This window comes from Mirounga leonina, unplaced genomic scaffold (genome assembly GCF_011800145.1).
Source record: "Mirounga leonina isolate KUSES-001 unplaced genomic scaffold, KU_Mleo_1.0 Mir_91, whole genome shotgun sequence".
Lineage (NCBI taxonomy): Eukaryota > Metazoa > Chordata > Mammalia > Carnivora > Phocidae > Mirounga > Mirounga leonina.
Window position 1 is genome coordinate 9,414,522 of NW_023270839.1, and position 19,549 is coordinate 9,434,070.

The window sequence follows — 19,549 nt, forward strand, 5'->3', positions numbered from 1 at the left end:
GTTGTGTAGTTTTATAGATTTGAGAAGTGCATAATTTCATGTATCTATCACTGTAATAACATAGAATAGTTTTGCTGCCCCCCAAATGTCCTGTGCCCCACTATTCATTCCTCCCTTCCAAACCTCTGACCTTTTTTTTTTTAAGATTTTATTTTTAAGTAATCTCTACACACAACGTGGGCTCAAACTCACAACCCTGAGATCATGAGTCGCATGCTTCACTGACTGAGCCAGCCAGGCACCCCAACCACTGGTCTTTTTATTGTCCCAATAGTTTTGCCTTTTCTAGAATATCATATAGTGGAATCACACAGTATCCTTTTCAGACTAGCTTCCTTTACTTAGCAATAGACATTTAACTTTCCCTCTGTGTCTTTTCATGGCTTAATAGCTCATTTCTTTTTATTTATCTTTTTTTCAAGATTTTATTTTTAATCTCTACACCCAAAGTGGGGCTTGAACTCACAATTCCGAGATCAAGAGTCACACAGTTTACCAACTGAGCCAGTCAGGCACTCTAGCTCATTTCTTTTTAGCACTGAATAATATTTCATTGTCTGGATGTACCAGTTTATTTATCCCTTCACCTACTGGAAGATATCTTGGTTGATTCTAAGTTTTGGCAGTTATGAATAAAGCTTTTATAAATATTCATGTGCAGATTTTTGTGTAATCAGTTTTCAACTCATTTGGGTGAATACATAGGAGCATGATTGCTAGATCATAGATCATATGGTAAGTCCATGTTGAGCTTTCTAAGAAACTGGCAAGCTGTCTTCCAAAGTGGCTGTACCTTTTTTCCTTCCTACCAGCAATGAATGAGAGTTCCTGTTACTGTACATTCTGGTCAACATTTGGTGTTGTCAGTGTTTTGGATTTTAGCCATTCTAATAGGTATGTGGTGGTATCTCATTGTTTTAATTTGCAATTCCTACTTATACATGATGCTTTTTCACATGCTTATTTGCCATCTGTATGTCTTCTTTGTTGAGATGTTTCTTCAGATCTTTTATCCGTTTTTTAAACTAGGCTGCTTGCTATTTTATTGTTGAGTTTTAAGAGTTCGTTTTATATTTTGGATACAAGTTCTTTAGTTTGGATACAAGTTCTTTACTTTGGATGCAAGTTATTTACCATATATACATGTTTTGCAAATATTTTCTCCCAGTCTGTGGCTTGTGTTTTCATCTTTTTAACAGTGTCTTTCACAGAGCTGAAACTTCCAATTTTAATGAAGTCCACTGTAACAGTATTTTTTCATGGATTGTGCTTTCAGTGTTATATCAAGAGTCAGTGCCAAATGCAAGGTAATTTAGATTTTCTCCTAAGTTATCTTCTAAAAATGTTATTTTGTGTTTTACATTTAGATCTATGATCTATTTTTAGTTAATTTTTGTGAAAGGTGTAAGGTCTGTGTCTAGATTCATTTGGGGGGGCATGTGGATGTCTACTTGTTTCAGCACCATTTGTTGAAAAGACTATCCCGTTTTTCCATTGAATTGCCCTTGCCACTTCTTCAAAGTCCACTATATTTCTGTAGATCTATTTCTGAGTTTCCTATTCTATCCCATTGATCTGTCTATTCTGTTGTCAATACCATTAGTGAGTTGATCACTGTAGCTGTATGCTAAGTCTTAAAATTGGATAGTGTCAGTCTTCCAACTTTGTTCTTCAGTATTATGTGAATTGTGGGTCTGTATTATGGGTCTTCCACCTTTCCATATAAATTTTACAGTTTGTTGATATCACAAAAATTGCTGGGATTTTTATTGGGATTGTGTTGAATCTATAGATCAAGTTAGGAAGAACTGACATCTTAACAATATTGAGTCTTTCTACCCATGTACATAGAATAACTCTCCATTTATTTAGTTCTTCTTTGATTTCTTTCATCAGCATTTTGTAGTTTACCTCATATAGATCTTATACATATTTTGTTAGAATTATACCTAAAGATTTCTCTCTTTTGTTGTGCTAATATAAATGATACTGTGTTTTAAATTTCAAATTCCACCTGTTACTATATACTAACTGCCATGTAGGAAAGCAGTTGATTTTTTAGATATTAAATTCGTATCCTGTAACCTTGCTATAATTGCTTATTAGTTACAGGAGAGTGTATTTATTTATTTATTTATTTGTCCATTTGGGAATTTCTGTATAAATAATCATATCATCTGTGAACAAAGACAGTTTTATTTCTTCCTTCTCTATGTGTATACCTTGATTTTCTCATCTGATTGCATTAGCTAGGACTTCCAGTATGATGTTGAATAGGAGTGATGAAAGAGGTTATCACTGTTTTTTGTTCCTGATGTTAGGGGAAAAATATCTAGTTCCTCACAGTTAGGTATGATGTTAGCTGTAGGTTTTTTGTTTGTTTGTTTTTTAAAGATTTTATTTATTTATTTGAGAGAGCAAGAATGAGAGAGAGTACATGAGAGGGGAGAGGGTCAGAGGGAGAAGCAGGCTTCTCGCTGAGCAGGGAGCCCAATGCGGGACTCGATCCCTGGACTCCAGGATCATGACCTGAGCCGAAGGCAGTTGCTTAACCAACTGAGCCACCCAGGTGCCCTTAGCTGTAGGTTTTGTAGATGTTCATTATCAAGTCGAGAAAGTCCCCCTCTATTCCTAGTTTACTAAAAGTTTTTATCATGAATGAATGTTGGATATGTCAGATGCCTTTTTCTGTATCAGTTGATATGATTATATGATTTTTCCTCTTTAGCCTGCTGATGTAATGGATACATTAACTAGTTTTTGAATGCTGAACCTTCATATCTACAATAAATCCCACTTGGTCATGATGTATATAATACATTGTTGGATTTGATTTGCTAATATGTGTTGAATATTTTTGTATCTGTGTTCTTGAGAGATATTCATCTGTAATTTTCCTTTCTTGTAATGTTTTTATCTGGTTTTCATATTAGAGTAATTTTGGCCTCATGGAATGAACTAGGACGTATTCCTTCTGTTTCTATTTTCTTTCTTAAATGTCTGGTAGAATGCACCAGTGAAACCATGGTGTTTTGTTTTTTTTTTTTTTTTAGAAGTTTATAAATTCTTGATTCAGTTTCTTTAATATATAAAGGCATATTCATATGACATACTTCTCCTTGTGTGAGTTTTGGTAAAACGTGTCTTTTAAGGATTTGGCCCATTTCACCTAAGTTATCAAATTTATAGGCATAGAGTTGTTCATATTATCCTTTTAATGTCCATGAAATCAGTAGTGATACCTCTATTTCATTTCTGATATTAGTAATTTGTGTCTTTTCTATTTTTTTCTTGGTTAGCCTATTTAGAGGTTTATAAATGTTGCTAATGTTTTCAAAGAACCATCTTTTGCTTTCATTGATTTTCTCTATTAATTACCTGTTTCCAATTTCACTGATATTTGCTCTACTATTATTTCTCTTCTTCTGCTTATTTGGATCTAATTTCTTCTTCTTTTTCTAGTTTCCTAAGGTGAAAGTCTAGATTATTGATTTTAGATCTTTCTTCTTTCCTAATGTATGTATTTAATGTAATAAATTTTCCCCTAGTCACTGCTTTTGTTGCATCTAACACATTTTGATAAGCTGTGTTTTTATTTTAACTTAGTTCAAAATATTTTTAAAATGTCCTTTTATGTTTCTTTCTTGACCCGTGAGTTACTTAGGAGTGTATTGCTTAATCTCCAAATATTTTGCTATTTTCCAACTTTCTGTTACTGATTTCTGGTTTAATTCCATTGTGATCTGAGAGAATTATATAGTTTCTATTCTTTTAAAATTGTTAACATGTGTCCCATGACCCAGAATGTGGTCCACCAAAATCAACTTACATCAGTACAGCAAGGAGAGAGCACCGAAATGATTTTTTTTCTAGCCAAAATCCTAAAGTGCAAAATCCTTTTCAGTAAAGAAGGAGTTTACTCCTTTCTGTCAAATGCAGCAGGAGAGAGTTAAGAAGCTGAAAGTATCCGGGGCACCTGGGTGGCTCAGTCGTTAAGCGTCTGCCTTCGGCTCCAGTCATGATCCCAGGGTCCTGGGATGGAGCCCCGCATCGAGCCCCGCATCGAGCTCCCCGCTCAGCGGGAAGCCTGCTTCTCCCTCTCCCACTCCCCCTGCTTGTGTTCTTGCTCTCGCTCTCGCTTGCTCTCTCTCTCTCTGTCAAATAAATAAAATCTTAAAAAAGAAGAAGAAGAAGCTGAAAGTATCCGGTAGTTAATGCACAATTCAGCCCCCAAAGCCCCCTTGAGATTTGAACTTGTGAGCCCTGATTTACACTGCCATCACTAACTTCTGAGCATACAGCCTCTTTACAAGCACCATTTGGGAGAGGTTCTAAATTGAGCTTCAGAACAAATTAGGATAGAGTAAACCCAACCTGAATACTTGCCCGCCATGTGCAAACAATTGCAACTCCAGATTTAGAGCACAGAGATACAGCTGGGTCTGAAAGAAACCCTGGCCTGCCAGGCAAGACTCCCACATGACACTGGGAATCAGCAGGCCACAGTGATCACTCTTCCCCCTAGGAATGCAAGACCTATAAGGTGACAACCTTGTAAGTCTCACTGAGGTAGACTGCCTTGAGCCAACCAAACCTTCCCCTAGAATCCCTGCTGAATACACTCACCTGGATTCCTGTGTACTGGCTTGGGGAACATAAAGAAGAGTCTTCACTTGTCTATTATAGTTCCTATGAGGGAGACTAAGGAGGATGAACCTTGACTACGGAGACCATGTCGGCCTCTGGGGATCAAAGAGAGAGTCCACACATTCATGAAAGAGATGAATCTCTCTCAGTGGAATATTCACAAACATCATAGCTTCTAGATGTGAAGGCTTCTGGTAAGAGATGGGGGCTTCTTGCTCCTGTCAGGTGTGATTGATGTAGAACACAGGTCAGATATGGTCTTCAGAAGGAGCTGAGGCCTCAATGACCAGCAAAGTAGATTCAAGAATAAATAATAGTGAAAGTGAGAGCAATACCAAAAAGTGGAAGAAAGGGTGGGTAGGGTACAGAGCACATGGGCAGATGATCTGATGCCCAGGAGGAGCCGGCCTATTTCTGTCCTTGTGGGTTTATGGTCAATAATTCTGACACTGGATATGAAAGGACCAAGTCAAATCCTGGGTCAGCATAGTTTTAAGACTGAAGGAATACAGAAAGAGAAGTCAACACTGGAGAAACACCCTTATAGGCAACCTCAGAGCTCAGAGAGCTTTGACTTGTAGGTTTGGAGGAGCTAAGAGAACCCACCATTGTCCTCCAGGAGAAGGCAGCACTGGAGGTCCTAGGGAAACTTCTGCTGGTCCATGGGTTCCTGACGTGACTGGCAGGGTCAGTAGAAGCCCTTAAAAGCCCTTAAATTAATGCAGCAGCTCTGTCAGGTGGTCATTGATCTGGGTATGTTTCTTGCTTGGAATGCCTTAAGACCCAGGGTTAAACCCCAGGAGATTTTACAAAAGGTCTTCTGAACCAAATGAAAAATCCTGCCACTGTTACCCTCTCCCCTTAGAAGTCCAAATTGCCGTCTCAATCATGCTATTAAACCTTGACCTGCTGCAAGAAGCAGACACCTCCAGTAGAAAACTGAGTGACTGAGGAGCCTGCAGGGTAAGGGCAGAACTGCAGTGGGGCTCTGACAAGGGCCTGGCCTTGGCAAACAGCTCTCCTGCTCCTTCAGAGCAGAGACTTCTTTTCTCGGTCATTTTCACCAAGTTGGAACAATAAGCTCGAAAGAGAGGAAGCAGCACTTGGTGGAGACTATTGAGAAGGGATGATTGCAATTAAACACCTTGCCAGGGGGCCCCACCTTAGGCTATGGTGACATTAGCCTTGAGCTTACAGAATTTGGCCTCTTCTGGACATTTTTCACTACTGTTGCTCTTCAAATTCAGAGTTGTTCTAAAAGAGTCATTCCTCACCTCTCTGGGTGGCTGATGGTCATAACATTAAGCCAGGGACTGAGAGAAGTGGCCTGGTGGGACCCGAAGGGCACAGGTGACTATGGCACTCTAGGAGGGTGTGTAGATCTTTCCAGGCATCCTTTCCAAACAGGGTTCCTGCCTGTGGTGAACAAAGAATTTTCCAAACACTCTCAGGATGTGCCTTTGCTGGTAGAGTGCAGGACTATAGTTTTATCTATGTAGGAATCCTTAGGTCACTGGTTTGATTCCCAATGGAAGGAACATGTACATTCTTGTCCTTTGCAAATGGAGCTACCCCACAGTTGCACTTTTAAATTAGAACTGGAACCTGAGGGTGATGGACATTAAGCATGTAATATAATGAGCACTGGGTATTCTATGAGACTGATGAATCACTGAAGTCTACCTCTGAAACTAATAAAACACTATATGTTAATTAACTGAATTTAAATTTAAAAATAAAAATTAAAAAATTTACCAAAAAAGAACTGGCACCAGACCTGATCCAATCAGCCTTTTGGCAAATTTTTGCTAGTTCTCAACAGCATGAAAGAGTGGGCTTGAGGGTCTGGCTGGAAGCACAGACAGCTGAAACCAGGTGAAAACTGATGAAGGAGATGGAGAGATGAATCAGTACAGCAAAATTAATATGCATGCCACTGGCTGGGAAGTGGAAGGAAGAGGAGAGAATCTGGGAAGAGAACCTGGTACAACTGCATAAAATCATGTATGCAGAAAAACTATCAAGAACAAGGGTAAGATAGACATTTTCTAATAAATAAAAACTGAAAGGGTTAATGATCAGCAGATCTTTATTAAAGGAACATCCAAAAAATTTTACCCTAAAAATGAAAATGAGCCTTGAAAGAGAGACTGAGATACAAAAAGGAAAGGTCAACAAAGAAATTGGTAAAAAAAAAATTATTTAATGGGCATAAATCCGGTAGATTGAATACATACATCTATATTCACTCTCTCCTGAAGCCCCACTAAAACTATAGCACGGAAAAGGAAACAATAGCAACAAAATTTCAGAAGATGAAACGCAGATAATTTAGCAGTAAATGACATGGAAAAATTGGCTGAAAAAGATGAATTCTAGTCAAGCAGTGAGAAAAACCAAGAATCAGTTCAGTTTGGTTCAGAGTCCCTCTACATTTTTGGAAGTAGAAAGAATGGAAGGCTAAATTAAGAATTGGTTGGAAAACATTTAAGAAGCAGTTTGATTCTCTATACCTTCTTTATTACCCAGGCTGATTGTTGTCCCTCTCCCACTCCCAGCAAGAGACTGGATGATTTGTCTCTGGAACAGGTAAAGCACAGGGTGTTTTACTTTTGAAACTAGGAGATTAAATAAATTATGCATACTGGTTACTGTGATGCCTACTTTAATGCCACATATTTGGCAGCTAGATAGGAAACTGAAGAATTTTCTTTGCATTATCTGACAAGTCCAAAAGGAAAGATATGAAGGTTCTAGCATTGGTGCCTCCTAAAATACAAGCCAGCCATATCACCGTAGAGTGAAGCTCAGAATCATCAAGTACCATCCATATGATGTTGTTTGAAGGTTGGTTCGGAGCTGATGGCCAAGAAAGATTTTTTGAGATGTCTTCAGTGCAAAAAGGTGGTTTTATCAAAGCACGGGGACAGGACCTGTGGGCAGACAACTGCCCTGGGGTTATGAGGGGTGACTGATTATATACTTTCAAGTTGGGAGGGGGTTACGGACAGCATAAGCCTCCCAGGTATTTTGGAAACAAGTGTCTAGTACCTTGAGGGAGCTAGCTATTGTTAGGAAAAAGGTCATTTGTTACTGTCTAGAATCCCTCAGTCATGAGACCCTTCAGGTGTATATCAGTGGACCATATGCTTGGAGGATGACTGCCAGCATGTATCTTGGGGGGGTAGAGATAAAGGAGTTTCCAAAGGAATATTTATATCTTAAATAAGACTTACAAGATCCTGGGGGTCAGGCTAAGATTGCCTTTTGCCTTAGCAAAGCGTCAACACTGAGGCAGCTGAGCTCCCAGAGGAAGGTCACTCTACCTGTTTCAAGGACTTGGCTGTAGGCAGTAAGGAAAGTTAATTTTTTTTTCTTTTGCCTTTGTTTCCCACATCACATGCACCCAGAGCTTCCAAACAGCTACTTAGTTTCCCTCTCTTAAATATAAACATTTAACCAAGGATCAGCCAACTGCTGGGAAAAGAATCATCTAATGTGATTTTATTTGTCTGAAACAAGTAAGCAGGAGAAGGTAACTTGGAGGAAACAGTGACTATTATAGGGAGAAGATAATTTTACTCAAAAAAAATTTTTTAAGGTTTTATTTTTAAGTAATCTCTATACCCAACATGGGGCTCAAACTTACAACCCCAAGATCAACAGTCACATGTTCTACCAACTAAGCCAGCCAGGCACCCTGATAATTTCATTTTTCAAAAAATGTCATTAATGTTCTCAATGACAATATTTGCAATCATAAGACAAAAAGGGGTATTGCATAACCAAACAAACAAGCTACTCAGAACAAAAAAGAGCTCTTATGAATTAAAAAAAATATGATAGATTTTTAATATATGCCCTAATGTAAGGGCAACTAAAGCAAATGATTACTAATAGAAAATAGGAGAGAAAAGGTAAGAACATTTGAGGATCAACAGAGGATGTTGTATTTCCAATCAATAAAAAGGAGAAGGAAAAAGTGGAGGCATAGAAAGTGCCAAAATAACCCATGAAAATTTACCATATTTTAAGGGCATTAGTTTCTTGATGGTGTTGTTTGATACTCAAAACTTTTTATTTGGGCGCACCTGGCTGGTTCAGGTGGTGGAGTGTGTGACTCATGATATCAGGGTTGTGATTTCAAGCCCCATGTTGGGTATAGAGATTACTTAAAAATAAAATCTTTAAAAAAAAAGGTCTTTATATTTGATGAAGTACAATAGATCTATTTTAAAAATTTTTGATGCTGGTGCTTTTTGTATTTGTCTAAGAATCTATTGCCAAACCAAGGTCATGAAGATTTACCCTCATGTTTTCTTTTAATGGTTTTAAAGTTTTAGCTCTTACATTTGAGTCTTTGATCCATTTTGAGTTCATTTTTCCATACGGTGTGAGCTAAAAGTCCAACTTCATTCTTCATTTTTTTTTAAAGATGGTATTCATTTATTTGGGAGAAAGAGAGCACAAGCACAGGAAGGGGAGAGGGAGAGGGAGAAGCAGACTCCCTGCTGAGCAGAGGGCCCAATGCGGGAGCTCGATCTCAGGACCCTGAGATCATGACCTGAGCTGATCCCAGGACCCTGAGATCATAACCTCAGCTGAAGGCAAATGCTTAACCGACTGAGCCACCCAGGTGCCCCTGCATTCTTCATTCTTTTGCAACAACTGGATATCTATTCCAGCACTGTTTGTTGAAGACTTTTCTTTCCTCATTGAGTAGTCTTGGCACTCTTGAGTATAGATGTATGGCTTCATTTTTAAACTCATTTCTATTTCATTGGCCTATATATCTATGCTTATGCCCATACCACACTGTTTTGAGTACTGTAGCTTTGTAGATGGTTTTAAAATCAGGAAATGTGAATCCTCCAACTTTATTTTTATTTTTCAATACTAGTTTGGATAATTGGGGTCTTTGGTAACCCCATAAGAATTTAAAATCAGCATGTCCATTTCTGAAAAAAAAAATGTGGTTGAGATTTTTGATAAGGATTGCATTGAATCTGTAGATTATGTTGAGTTTTTTTTTTTTTTTTTTGACAGAGAGAGAGAGAGAGAGCCAGAGAGCACAAGCAGGGGGAATGGCAGTTTTCTAATTTCCCTTATGGTAGCTAATTTCCCAAATGGTGCTTAAGAGTGTGTTGTTTAATTTCCACTCATTTGTGAATGTTTCATATTTCCTTCTGTTACTGATTTGTAGTTTCATTCCATTGTGATAAAAAAAAGATACTTTATATGATTTCAAGGTTTTATTTCATGGTGACTAGCTTTGTAGACTAACGTATGGTCTATTCTGGGGAATGTTCCATGTGAACCTGTTGTTGGGTGGAGTGTTCTATGAAGCCCAGGTGGTTTACAGTGCTGACATTATCTTTAGTCCACTTAATCTATCTGTTTTTGAGAGTGGGGTGTTGAAATCTCCAACTATTATTGTAGAGCTGCTCAAATATTTTTTCCATTTAAAGAATTAGTTGTTGGTTTTCTTATTAATGAGTTTTAAGAGCTCTTAAATATAGTCTAGATCCAAGTCCTTTATTAGATATATGATTTCAATATATTTTCCTCAGCCTGTGGCTTGTTTATTCATTGTCTTAGCAGCTTCTTTTGAGAAAGAAAACTTCTAATTTTGATGAAGTTCAGTTTATCATTTTCTCTTTATGGGCTGAGCATTGATTTAGTTTCTAAGAAATCTGACTAAATCAAAGTCACAGAGATTATGTTCTATTCTATTTTTAGAAGTTTAAAATTTTTCAGTTTTACATTTAAGTCTATGATCCATTTAACTTAATTTTTGTATATTGTCTAAGGTGTAGACCAAAGTCCATTTTATGAATATGGATATCCAAATATTTCTGCAACATCTGTTGAAAAGACAGTACTTTTTGCACTGAATCTTTTTCTCTTATTGAAAATCAAGCAGCTATGTATATTCGGGTCTACTTCTGCACCCTCTATTCTTTTTTTTCTAAATATTTTTATAAATTTATTTATTTACTTTAGAGAGAGAGAGAGAGAATGCAAGAGCAAGTACACGCAAGTGGAGGGAGGAGTAGAGGGAGAGGAAGAGGGAGAGGGAGAGAATCTCAAGCAGACTCCCCACTGAGCACTGAGCAAGGAGCCGGACACTCAGGGTGAAGCTCACAACCCAGAGATCATGACCTGAGCCGAAATCAAGAGTCGGATGCTTAACTGACTGAGCCACCCAGGGGCCCCTGCACCCTCTATTTGTTTCATAGATATTTGTCTACCTTTATGTCACCTAACATTTCCCTCATATTTCATCTTAGTTCTATGTTGTAGAAAATTGTCTTCAGCCAAAATCCCTTTTAAAATTGCTATATGTTTATATTATGTGAATTTTGATAGTTTCATTATTAATTAAAGAAATCTTTGCTTCTTAGAATCTAATTTTTATAACAACTTTTTCTTGATTTATGAAAATTTAAATTATATTATTAATACAAATTTGAAAAATTAAAGATTGTTTTCTTTTCTACTTTTAAGTACCTGTTTCCTCTGAGGTCACTTGTCCTGTTTTATCCTTCTTTTTCCACTGTGGCTATATTCAAAGCCAGGTGATATTTGGATATCAGTTAAAATGTATCAGTTAAGGACTATGGGATAGATATCTCTTGTTTGTCTTTTAGATTTCCATTGTATTTCTCTGTTCTTTTAAATTCAATTATCTCACTTTTTTTTTTTTCCTCCTGGAAGTTCCTTTTATATAAAGATTTGGTGATGGCACCCTGCCTTGTTTTTCTGTGTTGTCATGCAGTTATCCTTTTAAAAATGAAAAGGCAAGAAAAGGAGAAAGAGAAAATATAATTTTTATTTCATTTTAAGGAATTTGTCATAGCAAAAAAGATAGATTTCTGTGCTCAGTGTATTATTCCAATCCAATCTCCCCATTCTGAACTATGATTCTGTGTGTATGTGTGTGTTTCTACATTGCCTCCATTACTTCGGATCAGAAAACAGGGTGTTGCTGAGAGAGGAGAGAGCTGAATTCCTCTTGGAGTTGGTAGTTCATTATAGTTTTACATTTTCTGGCTCTGAGTAGCCCACATGATATCTGACATTCCCTAGTGGCTACTTGGCTAATTCTGTGAAATTAGGGTTGCTATCTTTAGGAAAGTATTTCTGACATTCATTAATTTTTAGCTAATTTCTAAAAACTTAGAATTTTCTTTAGAGACTTGATTGTCATATTTCTGAGGCTTTTTTATTATAAAATATTTCAAACATACTAAAAATAGAATAATATTATGAATCACAGTGCACGGTTGCATGAATTACCAATTCATGGCCAAGCTAATTCTACCTATACCCCCAATCACTTTGTCTTGAAGCAAATCCCATATATATTATTTTGCTATAACTTATTATTTTTGACATATAACATATTAGTTCAGGTGTACAACATAATTATTTGATATCTGTATATATTGCTAAAAGATCACTACAATAAATCTAGTTAACATCTGTCACCACATAGTTACAGAATTTTTTTTCTTTTGATACAGATTTCAAGATCTATTCTTTTTTTTAATTAAAAAATTTTTTTTAAAGATTTCATTTATTTATTTGACAGAGAGAGAGAGGACAAGCAGGGGGAGTGGCAGGCAGAGGGAGAGGGAGAAGCAGGCTCCCTGCTCAGCAGGGAGCCCGATGTGGGACTAGATCCCAAGACCCTGGGATCATGATCCAAGCCGAAGACAGACGCTTAACAGACTGAGCCACCCAGGCACCCTTATTCTCCTTTTTTTAAAGATTTTATTTATTTGAGAGAGAGAGAGTGCACAAGTGGGGGGAGGGGCAGAGGGACCAGCAGACTCCACACTAAGCAGGGAGCCCAATGTGGGGCTCCATCCGAGGACCCTGGGATTATGACCTGAGCCAAAGGCAAACGCTTAACTGACTGAGCCACCCAGACTCCCTCATGATCTATTCTTTTAGCAACTTTCAAATATGCAATACAATATTATTAACTATAGTCGCCTGGCTTACATCACATCCCCATGTCTTAATTATTTTATAACCAGAAGTTTGTTAACTTATTTTTTCTTACAAAATGATAATTAAATTTTTTGATACAATTTCTACCACAGTAGGACTTCTACTGATGAGGAAAATTGGTCAAGAGATATCAGACAATGATTAAAGCAGAAGTATAATTCAGGAATGTTGCTATCCATTCATTGAAAACATTTGTCAAGGGGCGCCTGGGTGGCTCAGTTGGTTAAGCGACTGCTTTCGGCTCAGGTCATGATCCTGGAGTCCCGGGATCGAGTCCCGCATCAGCTCCCTGCTCAGCGGGGGGTCTGCTTCTCCCTCTGACCCGCTTCCCTCTTGTGCTCTCTGTCTCTCATTCTCTCTCTCAAATAAATAAATAAAATCTTTAAAAAAAAAAAAAAGAAAACATTTGTCAAGCTAGTAGTCTCCTCATTTAAGTATTTTCTTTCTGCTCCCTAGGTACAGACAGGGAAAGTTCTCCAGGGTATCTTAAAACAAGAAACAAGGTACAGAGCAGCATAAGAGAGTCACAGGTAAATAAGCATTCTGATATTTGCTTATATACACAAAAACACTGAAAGGATGTACAATAAAATAATGAAAATAATTAATAAGAGAATGGATATAAGGTGGATGGGAGGGGGATGACCAGGACTTTTTAATCTATACATTTTTATATTTTTATTTTTGAGTCATACAAGCATGTTTTATGTTTTAAAAATAAATAAATGTTTTCTTCTCAAATGCTCTATTTCATGCAAAAACTAGGTTATTCCTATGATCAAGTCAATTTGAAAGTATTGTAAGCTGAATACCAAAACTGTTGTCAGTTCGACCAAAAGCTATGTAACATTTAAAAATTACCTGACTTTGATCTCATCTCGTTCTGCTGTACTTTTAATTGTTACAGTTCAATCCGAATTTATTTATTTTTTATTTATTTATTTATTTACGATGGGGAGGGGCAGAGGAAGGGAGAGAATACTAAGCAGGCTCCACGTCCAGTGCAGAGCCACCCCACGGGGCTCAATCTCACAACACCGAGATCATGACCTGAGCCGAAATCAAGAGTGGGATGCTTAACTGACTGAGCCACCCAGGTGCCCCCAATCAGAATTTAAAAACGCATATAGTTTAAGTGTGCTTTACTAGCGCCCAGACTTGATGGGTCTCTCTTCCTGCTGAGACCTCTCCCTCCTATAGCTGAACAAACAAGAGCTTCAGTTTCTAGTTTCGTTTGGTTTGGTTTAGCTCAGCCAATTCTACTCATCCCTGCTCCTACTCTTTCCTCAAAATATAAAGTGATGACACTTCTTATGCCTCATCCATGCTTCCATTTAGGTATTTTGTTTTCTCTAAAAAGGAGTATGTCCAGAAGGGTGAAATCCAGCCATACTTAGCCCAAGGGGGTTTTGTGTACTCTTCCTCCCATCATGTAACTGGTATTCACCTCACAAAAGAAGCTGCTCCTCAAGTCTGAGGTTCAGAGCAGTTTATTTCACATACCATTTATTTTTTTATTTTATTTTATTTTATTTTTTAAAGATTTTATTTATTTATTTGAGAGAGAGAGAATGAGAGAGAGAGCGAGTACATGAGAGGGGGGAGGGTCAGCGGGAGAAGCAGACTCCCCGCCGAGCAGGGAGCCCGATGCGGGACTCGATCCAGGGACTCCAGGATCATGACCTGAGCCGAAGGCAGTCGCTTAACCAACTGAGCCACCCAGGTGCCCCTCACATACCATTTATTAAGCACCTAATGTGTGCCAGGCACTGTGTTTGGTGCTGGAAATACAGAGATCAAAACAAAATTCTCGCCCTAGGAGTTCAGAGCCTGGAGGGGACACAGATGAGAAAACAGAGTTACAATAAAATAGGTTAAGTATTGAGATTGAGGTGAGCAGAATGTGCCCCAGTTCAGGTTGGAGAGTGGGCAGAGTGGTGGGACTGAGGGGGGTAGGTAGGAGAAGATTCTCAGAAGAACAGATATACACCAGAATACATTGAGTATGAATAGGAATTAGTCCAGTCTTCAGTCAGGGGGATAGAGTAGACACAAATGGAAAAATGTGAACAATGGTCCAGAATTCTACACAATGTTTGGGTTTATGGTACAGTATGTGCTACTATTAGAGAATAAAGTATAAGGCCGGGAGAAGCAGAAGAAACTAGTGATGGCTCAGGGAATCTTTCCCTATCTTATCATACCCTGGGGGCTCCTATCCCTGGCCAACCCAGAAGCCAGAATAGGGATTCCTAATATCAGTTTAAGACCTCAGGGAGAAGACACAGTATCTGTATTATCTGGGGAATAAACATGTCCTATGAGTGCCTTGAAGAAGAAAGTTGGATGACGACTATGGCCTTCTGCAACTGGTCAAACTCCATCCTTTCTCTCATTCCCACTGTATTGCCCCCCAGGACTTCTGGGGCTGCTGGGCTTGACAGTGTTGGCAGATGGAGGCAGAAACATTCCCAGTCATCCCTTGCTGAATGAAGGGTCACCCTCTTTCAGATTTATCACGGATGGAGTCTGGGAAATTTCCATTGAATTGCAAAGCTCCCTTGGGTCTTTTAGGAATTATTTTCTCTTTCCTTCTCATGATTTTACCTCAATACTTGGGTCTCTCTTCTCTAGCAGGCACTGCTGCTAGCCAGGCTCCTGATGTCTGGATTAATCAGTCCTCATTTGGAGAAATCTCCATTGGAAACTGACGTTATGCATAAAGGATCCTATCCTACAATGGAGGGATTTGTTAGAAACCAATGACTTCTTCAGCCTTTTCCTTCTCTGCCCTTAGGCTAATGCCAGGACTCAGGGAGGAAAACTGGCAGTTTGTACATAAACTCATCAGCAAAAAAAGTGAAGACCTGGCTTTAAATGGAATATTTTTCAACTATTAAAGATGAAAGGAACTGTAGGTAAGTGCAGTAAGTCTTTTCATATATGAATGGTTTAACCCCTCCATATTCACCCTTTGTATTCCAACCCCATTTATTCTTAGAGTTCCATACTTGGAGCGTGGTGAGACATTGTCCTTCACTTGAAGTGTGCCTGTTCAAGCCTAAGGCAGTGATCACATTGCAGAAGACACTGTTTCTACAGAGAGGGAAATGTGGGGCTGATGGCTGACCTGCACATGGCCATAAGACAGGGCTGTATGATGTAGTCGCCTCGGGATCAGAAAGCCCCTTTGTTTACAAGGCAGAAGTACAGCATCTGAAGAATTATACCGGAGAGAAAAGCACAAGAGAAGAAGCAGATTATCCAGTTGCTGCCTGGTTTCCCAAGTGCTTTGCCCATCCTTAGGAACTCCAGGGTATTGTTAGCCTCACATGACAGGGCATGAAAAGGACCAGGGTGGAGGAAGACCATTGAGTCATAAAAAGGGAAAGAGAATTCTTACAAGGTGATTCCCACCTTCATGGACACATCAAGGAGATTCAGGGATAGGTAGGAGGGATTCCTTCCATATTTAAGGTTGGGACTCATCTTCCTCTCACTTAAGATACAGTTAGGTTCAGTTCAGTGGAAATATTTTCACAGAGAGCCAGAAAGAGTCCTCTTTGAGGTGACCAGTTCTATCTCATTCTATTCCACACCTTATATTCGCGTTTCAGCTGGAATGTACTATGTTCACATGCTGCTTTTTTCCATTAAAAACTCTACAGAAGAAGAGTTGAATGATTTTATTGACAGGAAGGCAATTTCTATAGAAGCTGGAGGAAAATGAGGCTCTGAATGGAATCCCTAGGGAGAAAGACCACAAAATTGCTTTATCCCAGACAAAGGTACAAAAATGTTCCTACTCAACGTGGGACCCACTGTTGAGACACTGTAAGTAAAGAGGTTACTGTCTGCTGGGAACAAAGACTTCTGAAGTGTGCCGGAGAAAAATAGGGCTGAGAACCAAGGCCTTAAGGTCAATTCTCATGCTTTGCCTGGCTAAAGGTGATCAGTATTCTAATAACTGAGGCATTTTTTTTAAAAGATTTTATTTATTTATTTGAGAGAGAGAATGAGAGAGAGAGAGAGCATGAGAGGGGGGAGGGTCAGAGGGAGAAGCAGACTCCCTGCCGAGCAGGGAGCCCGATGTGGGACTCGATCCTGTGACTCCAGGATCATGACCTGAGCCGAAGGCAGTCACTTAACCAACTGAGCCACCCAGGCGCCCTGAGGCATTTTTTTAAACCAAGTTTCAGAATATCATTGATTTGATTCTTATAACTGGTGGTGGTCTTCAAAACTGGAAGGATTTGAATCAAATATTAAGGACTTCATTTCTGATTTTGTGAGTAATTACCAGGAATTCCTGATTCTATCTCTGGCAAGTCATCTAAGAGAGTCCAGGTTTGTGAAAGGGTGTTGGCTTGGTATGGACTGAAAGAGCATAAGAAACTCATCCTAAGGACGCCTGGGTGGCTCAGTCGGTTAAGTGCCTGACTCTTGACTTCGGCTCAGGTCATAATCTCAGGGTCATGATCTCAGGTCTTGAGATCAAGCCCCAAGTCTGGCTCTGCACTTAGCGGGGTGTCTGCTTCTCTCCCTCTCCCTCTGCCCCTCCCCCTGCCCAGGCACCCACTCTTTCTCTCTCTAAATAAATAAATAAATCTTTAAAAAAAAAAGGAAACTCATCCTAATAGTCCCCAGAATACTTGGCTTAACATTGACATTAAATAAATAGATGTGGATACCTGATCAAATGATTCAGTGTAGTTTAGCCCTATTCTCCCTTTTAAATATGACATAACTTGCTTTAGATAAGCAAGCATTTTATGACAAGCAACCCTTAGGTTGCTGGGGAAATTCTCCATGAAAAAGGTAATTTTATATAATAGATGTACTAATGACCTAGAGTCCTATGACCCATTCCATAGCCGAGCAGTTGAAGGACAAATAAGCTGGATGCGTTGATCCCCTTCCAAGGGAAATGGCAAGCCAAATCTAGAGTCTGGTGCCCTAACTTATAGAGCTTTCTCTACCACATCGTTTGTCAGCTAAGTGCTAGAAACTCTTTTGAATGCTTTGCACTCCTATTTCACTTGCTTCTCATAGCATTTCATGATCAAGGAGCACAGGGGTGATTAAACAACTCTTCCAAGGCTACTTGGCTAGAAAATGGAGATGATGGGATCCAAAGCTACGCAGTCTGCTTAAGTCCTGATCCTGGGGGAATGGGAATCAGATTCTTCGTGAAATCATTTTTTTCGATATTTTTGTCCAACTCAGATGGTCAGTGATCTCATTATTATAACAATGAGGCATCACCATTTAGGATCTGAGAATGGAGGCTCCTAGCATTTTCATACCTAAGTGTTAGCTACCTTGTCTGAAAAATCTTCTCCAGCTTTAAAAGTAATTAGATGAGGACCTCAGGTTCTTCAAATCTTAACAGGGGTTGGAGAAAGTGGAGATATGTGTGCCATATCAGGATAAAATAAGTTTCAGGATTGTTCTGGAGAAGACATGTCCTCACCAGGATCATGTTCCTGTTGTCCCACAGGCGGGAAAGATAATGGCTCTGGGCGAGAACCAGAGCAGTGGTGTGACCGAGTTCATCTTGGCAGGTTTCCCGAATCTCAACAGCACAAAAGCAGAACTGTTTTCTGTCTTCCTTCTTGTCTGTCTGCTGACTCTAACAGGCAACATGCTGATTGTTGGGGTGGTAGGAGCTGATACTCGCCTGCAGACTCCCATGTACTTCTTTCTGGGTAACCTGTCCTGCCTAGAGATCTTGCTCACTTCTGTCATCATTCCCAAGATGCTGAGCAACTTCCTCTCAAGGCAACACACTATTTCCTTTGCTGCCTGTATTACTCAATCCTATTTCTACTTCTTTCTTGGGGCCTCTGAGTTCCTGCTGTTGGCTGTCATGTCTGTGGATCGCTACCTGGCCATCTGTCACCCTCTGCACTACCCCTTGCTCATGAAGGGCACTGTGTGCTCTCGGGTGGTCTTGGCCTGCTGGATGGGGGGACTTTTCCCTGTGCTTGGCCCCACAGTCGCTGTGGCCTTACTTTCTTTCTGTGAACAGGATGCTGTGGTACAGCACTTCTTCTGTGACAGTGGCCCACTGCTCCACCTGTCATGCACCGACACCAAGAAGTTGGAGGAAACTGACTTTGTACTGGCCTCTCTTGTCATTGTATCCTCACTAATGATTACTGCTGTGTCCTATGGCCACATAGTTCTGGCTGTCCTGCGCATCCCCTCTGTTTCAGGCCGTCAGAAGGCCTTCTCTACCTGTACCTCCCACTTGATAGTGGTGACTCTCTTCTATGGAAGTGCCATTTTTCTCTATGTGCGACCATCACAGAGTGGCTTTGTGGATACTAACTGGGCAGTGACCGTGGTAACAACATTTGTGACACCACTGCTGAATCCATTCATTTATGCCTTATGCAATGAGCGCGTCAAGGAAGCTTTGAAAGATATGTTTAGGAAGGTGGGAGCAGGCTTTTTGGCGGATCTTCTACTTGCTAAGAGTTTCAATAGGAAGACAGTGAAGTGAAAGTGAAGGGAGTGTAATAACCAGTCTTGAGTCCAAGTCTTCTCTCTCTTTCCTATGGTCATCATGGACATCACCAAATGGCCAAATTTTGGAACCATGAAAGAACTTCAAAGTCATCAAGGCTGCCCTTCTCTTTCAAGCAAAATTCCTTGAATCTATATCATCTATAAAGCCATATTATTATTATTATTGATACATCATAATCAATACCATCATTACATCATAAGATCCTCCAATCTGTGAGATCTTAACCTAAGAGTCCATAGTCACCAAGGAGTCTAAGGATGGGCTTCAGAAAACTTATTACCTAACTAGAATTTAAATAAAATTTGAAGGTTAAAAAGAAAGAAAATTTATAAGCCCCATTAGTATGTA

General features: G+C 39.3%; 1 protein-coding gene across 1 annotated transcript; it reads left to right on the plus strand.

Moving 5' to 3' along the window:
* The first annotated feature begins 18,150 nt into the window (after positions 1–18,150).
* On the plus strand, positions 18,151–19,174 carry LOC118003554 (olfactory receptor 6S1). The gene has a single exon (XM_034994610.1). It carries the CDS (start codon positions 18,179–18,181, stop codon positions 19,172–19,174), a length of 996 nt encoding a protein of 331 aa, XP_034850501.1. The 5' UTR covers positions 18,151–18,178.
* The last annotated feature ends 375 nt before the right edge of the window (positions 19,175–19,549 follow it).

Coding starts and splice junctions, on each gene's coding strand:
- LOC118003554 (XM_034994610.1), top strand. CDS start 18,179: ATGGCTCTGGGCGAGAACCAGAGCAGTGGTGTGACCGAGTTCATCTTG.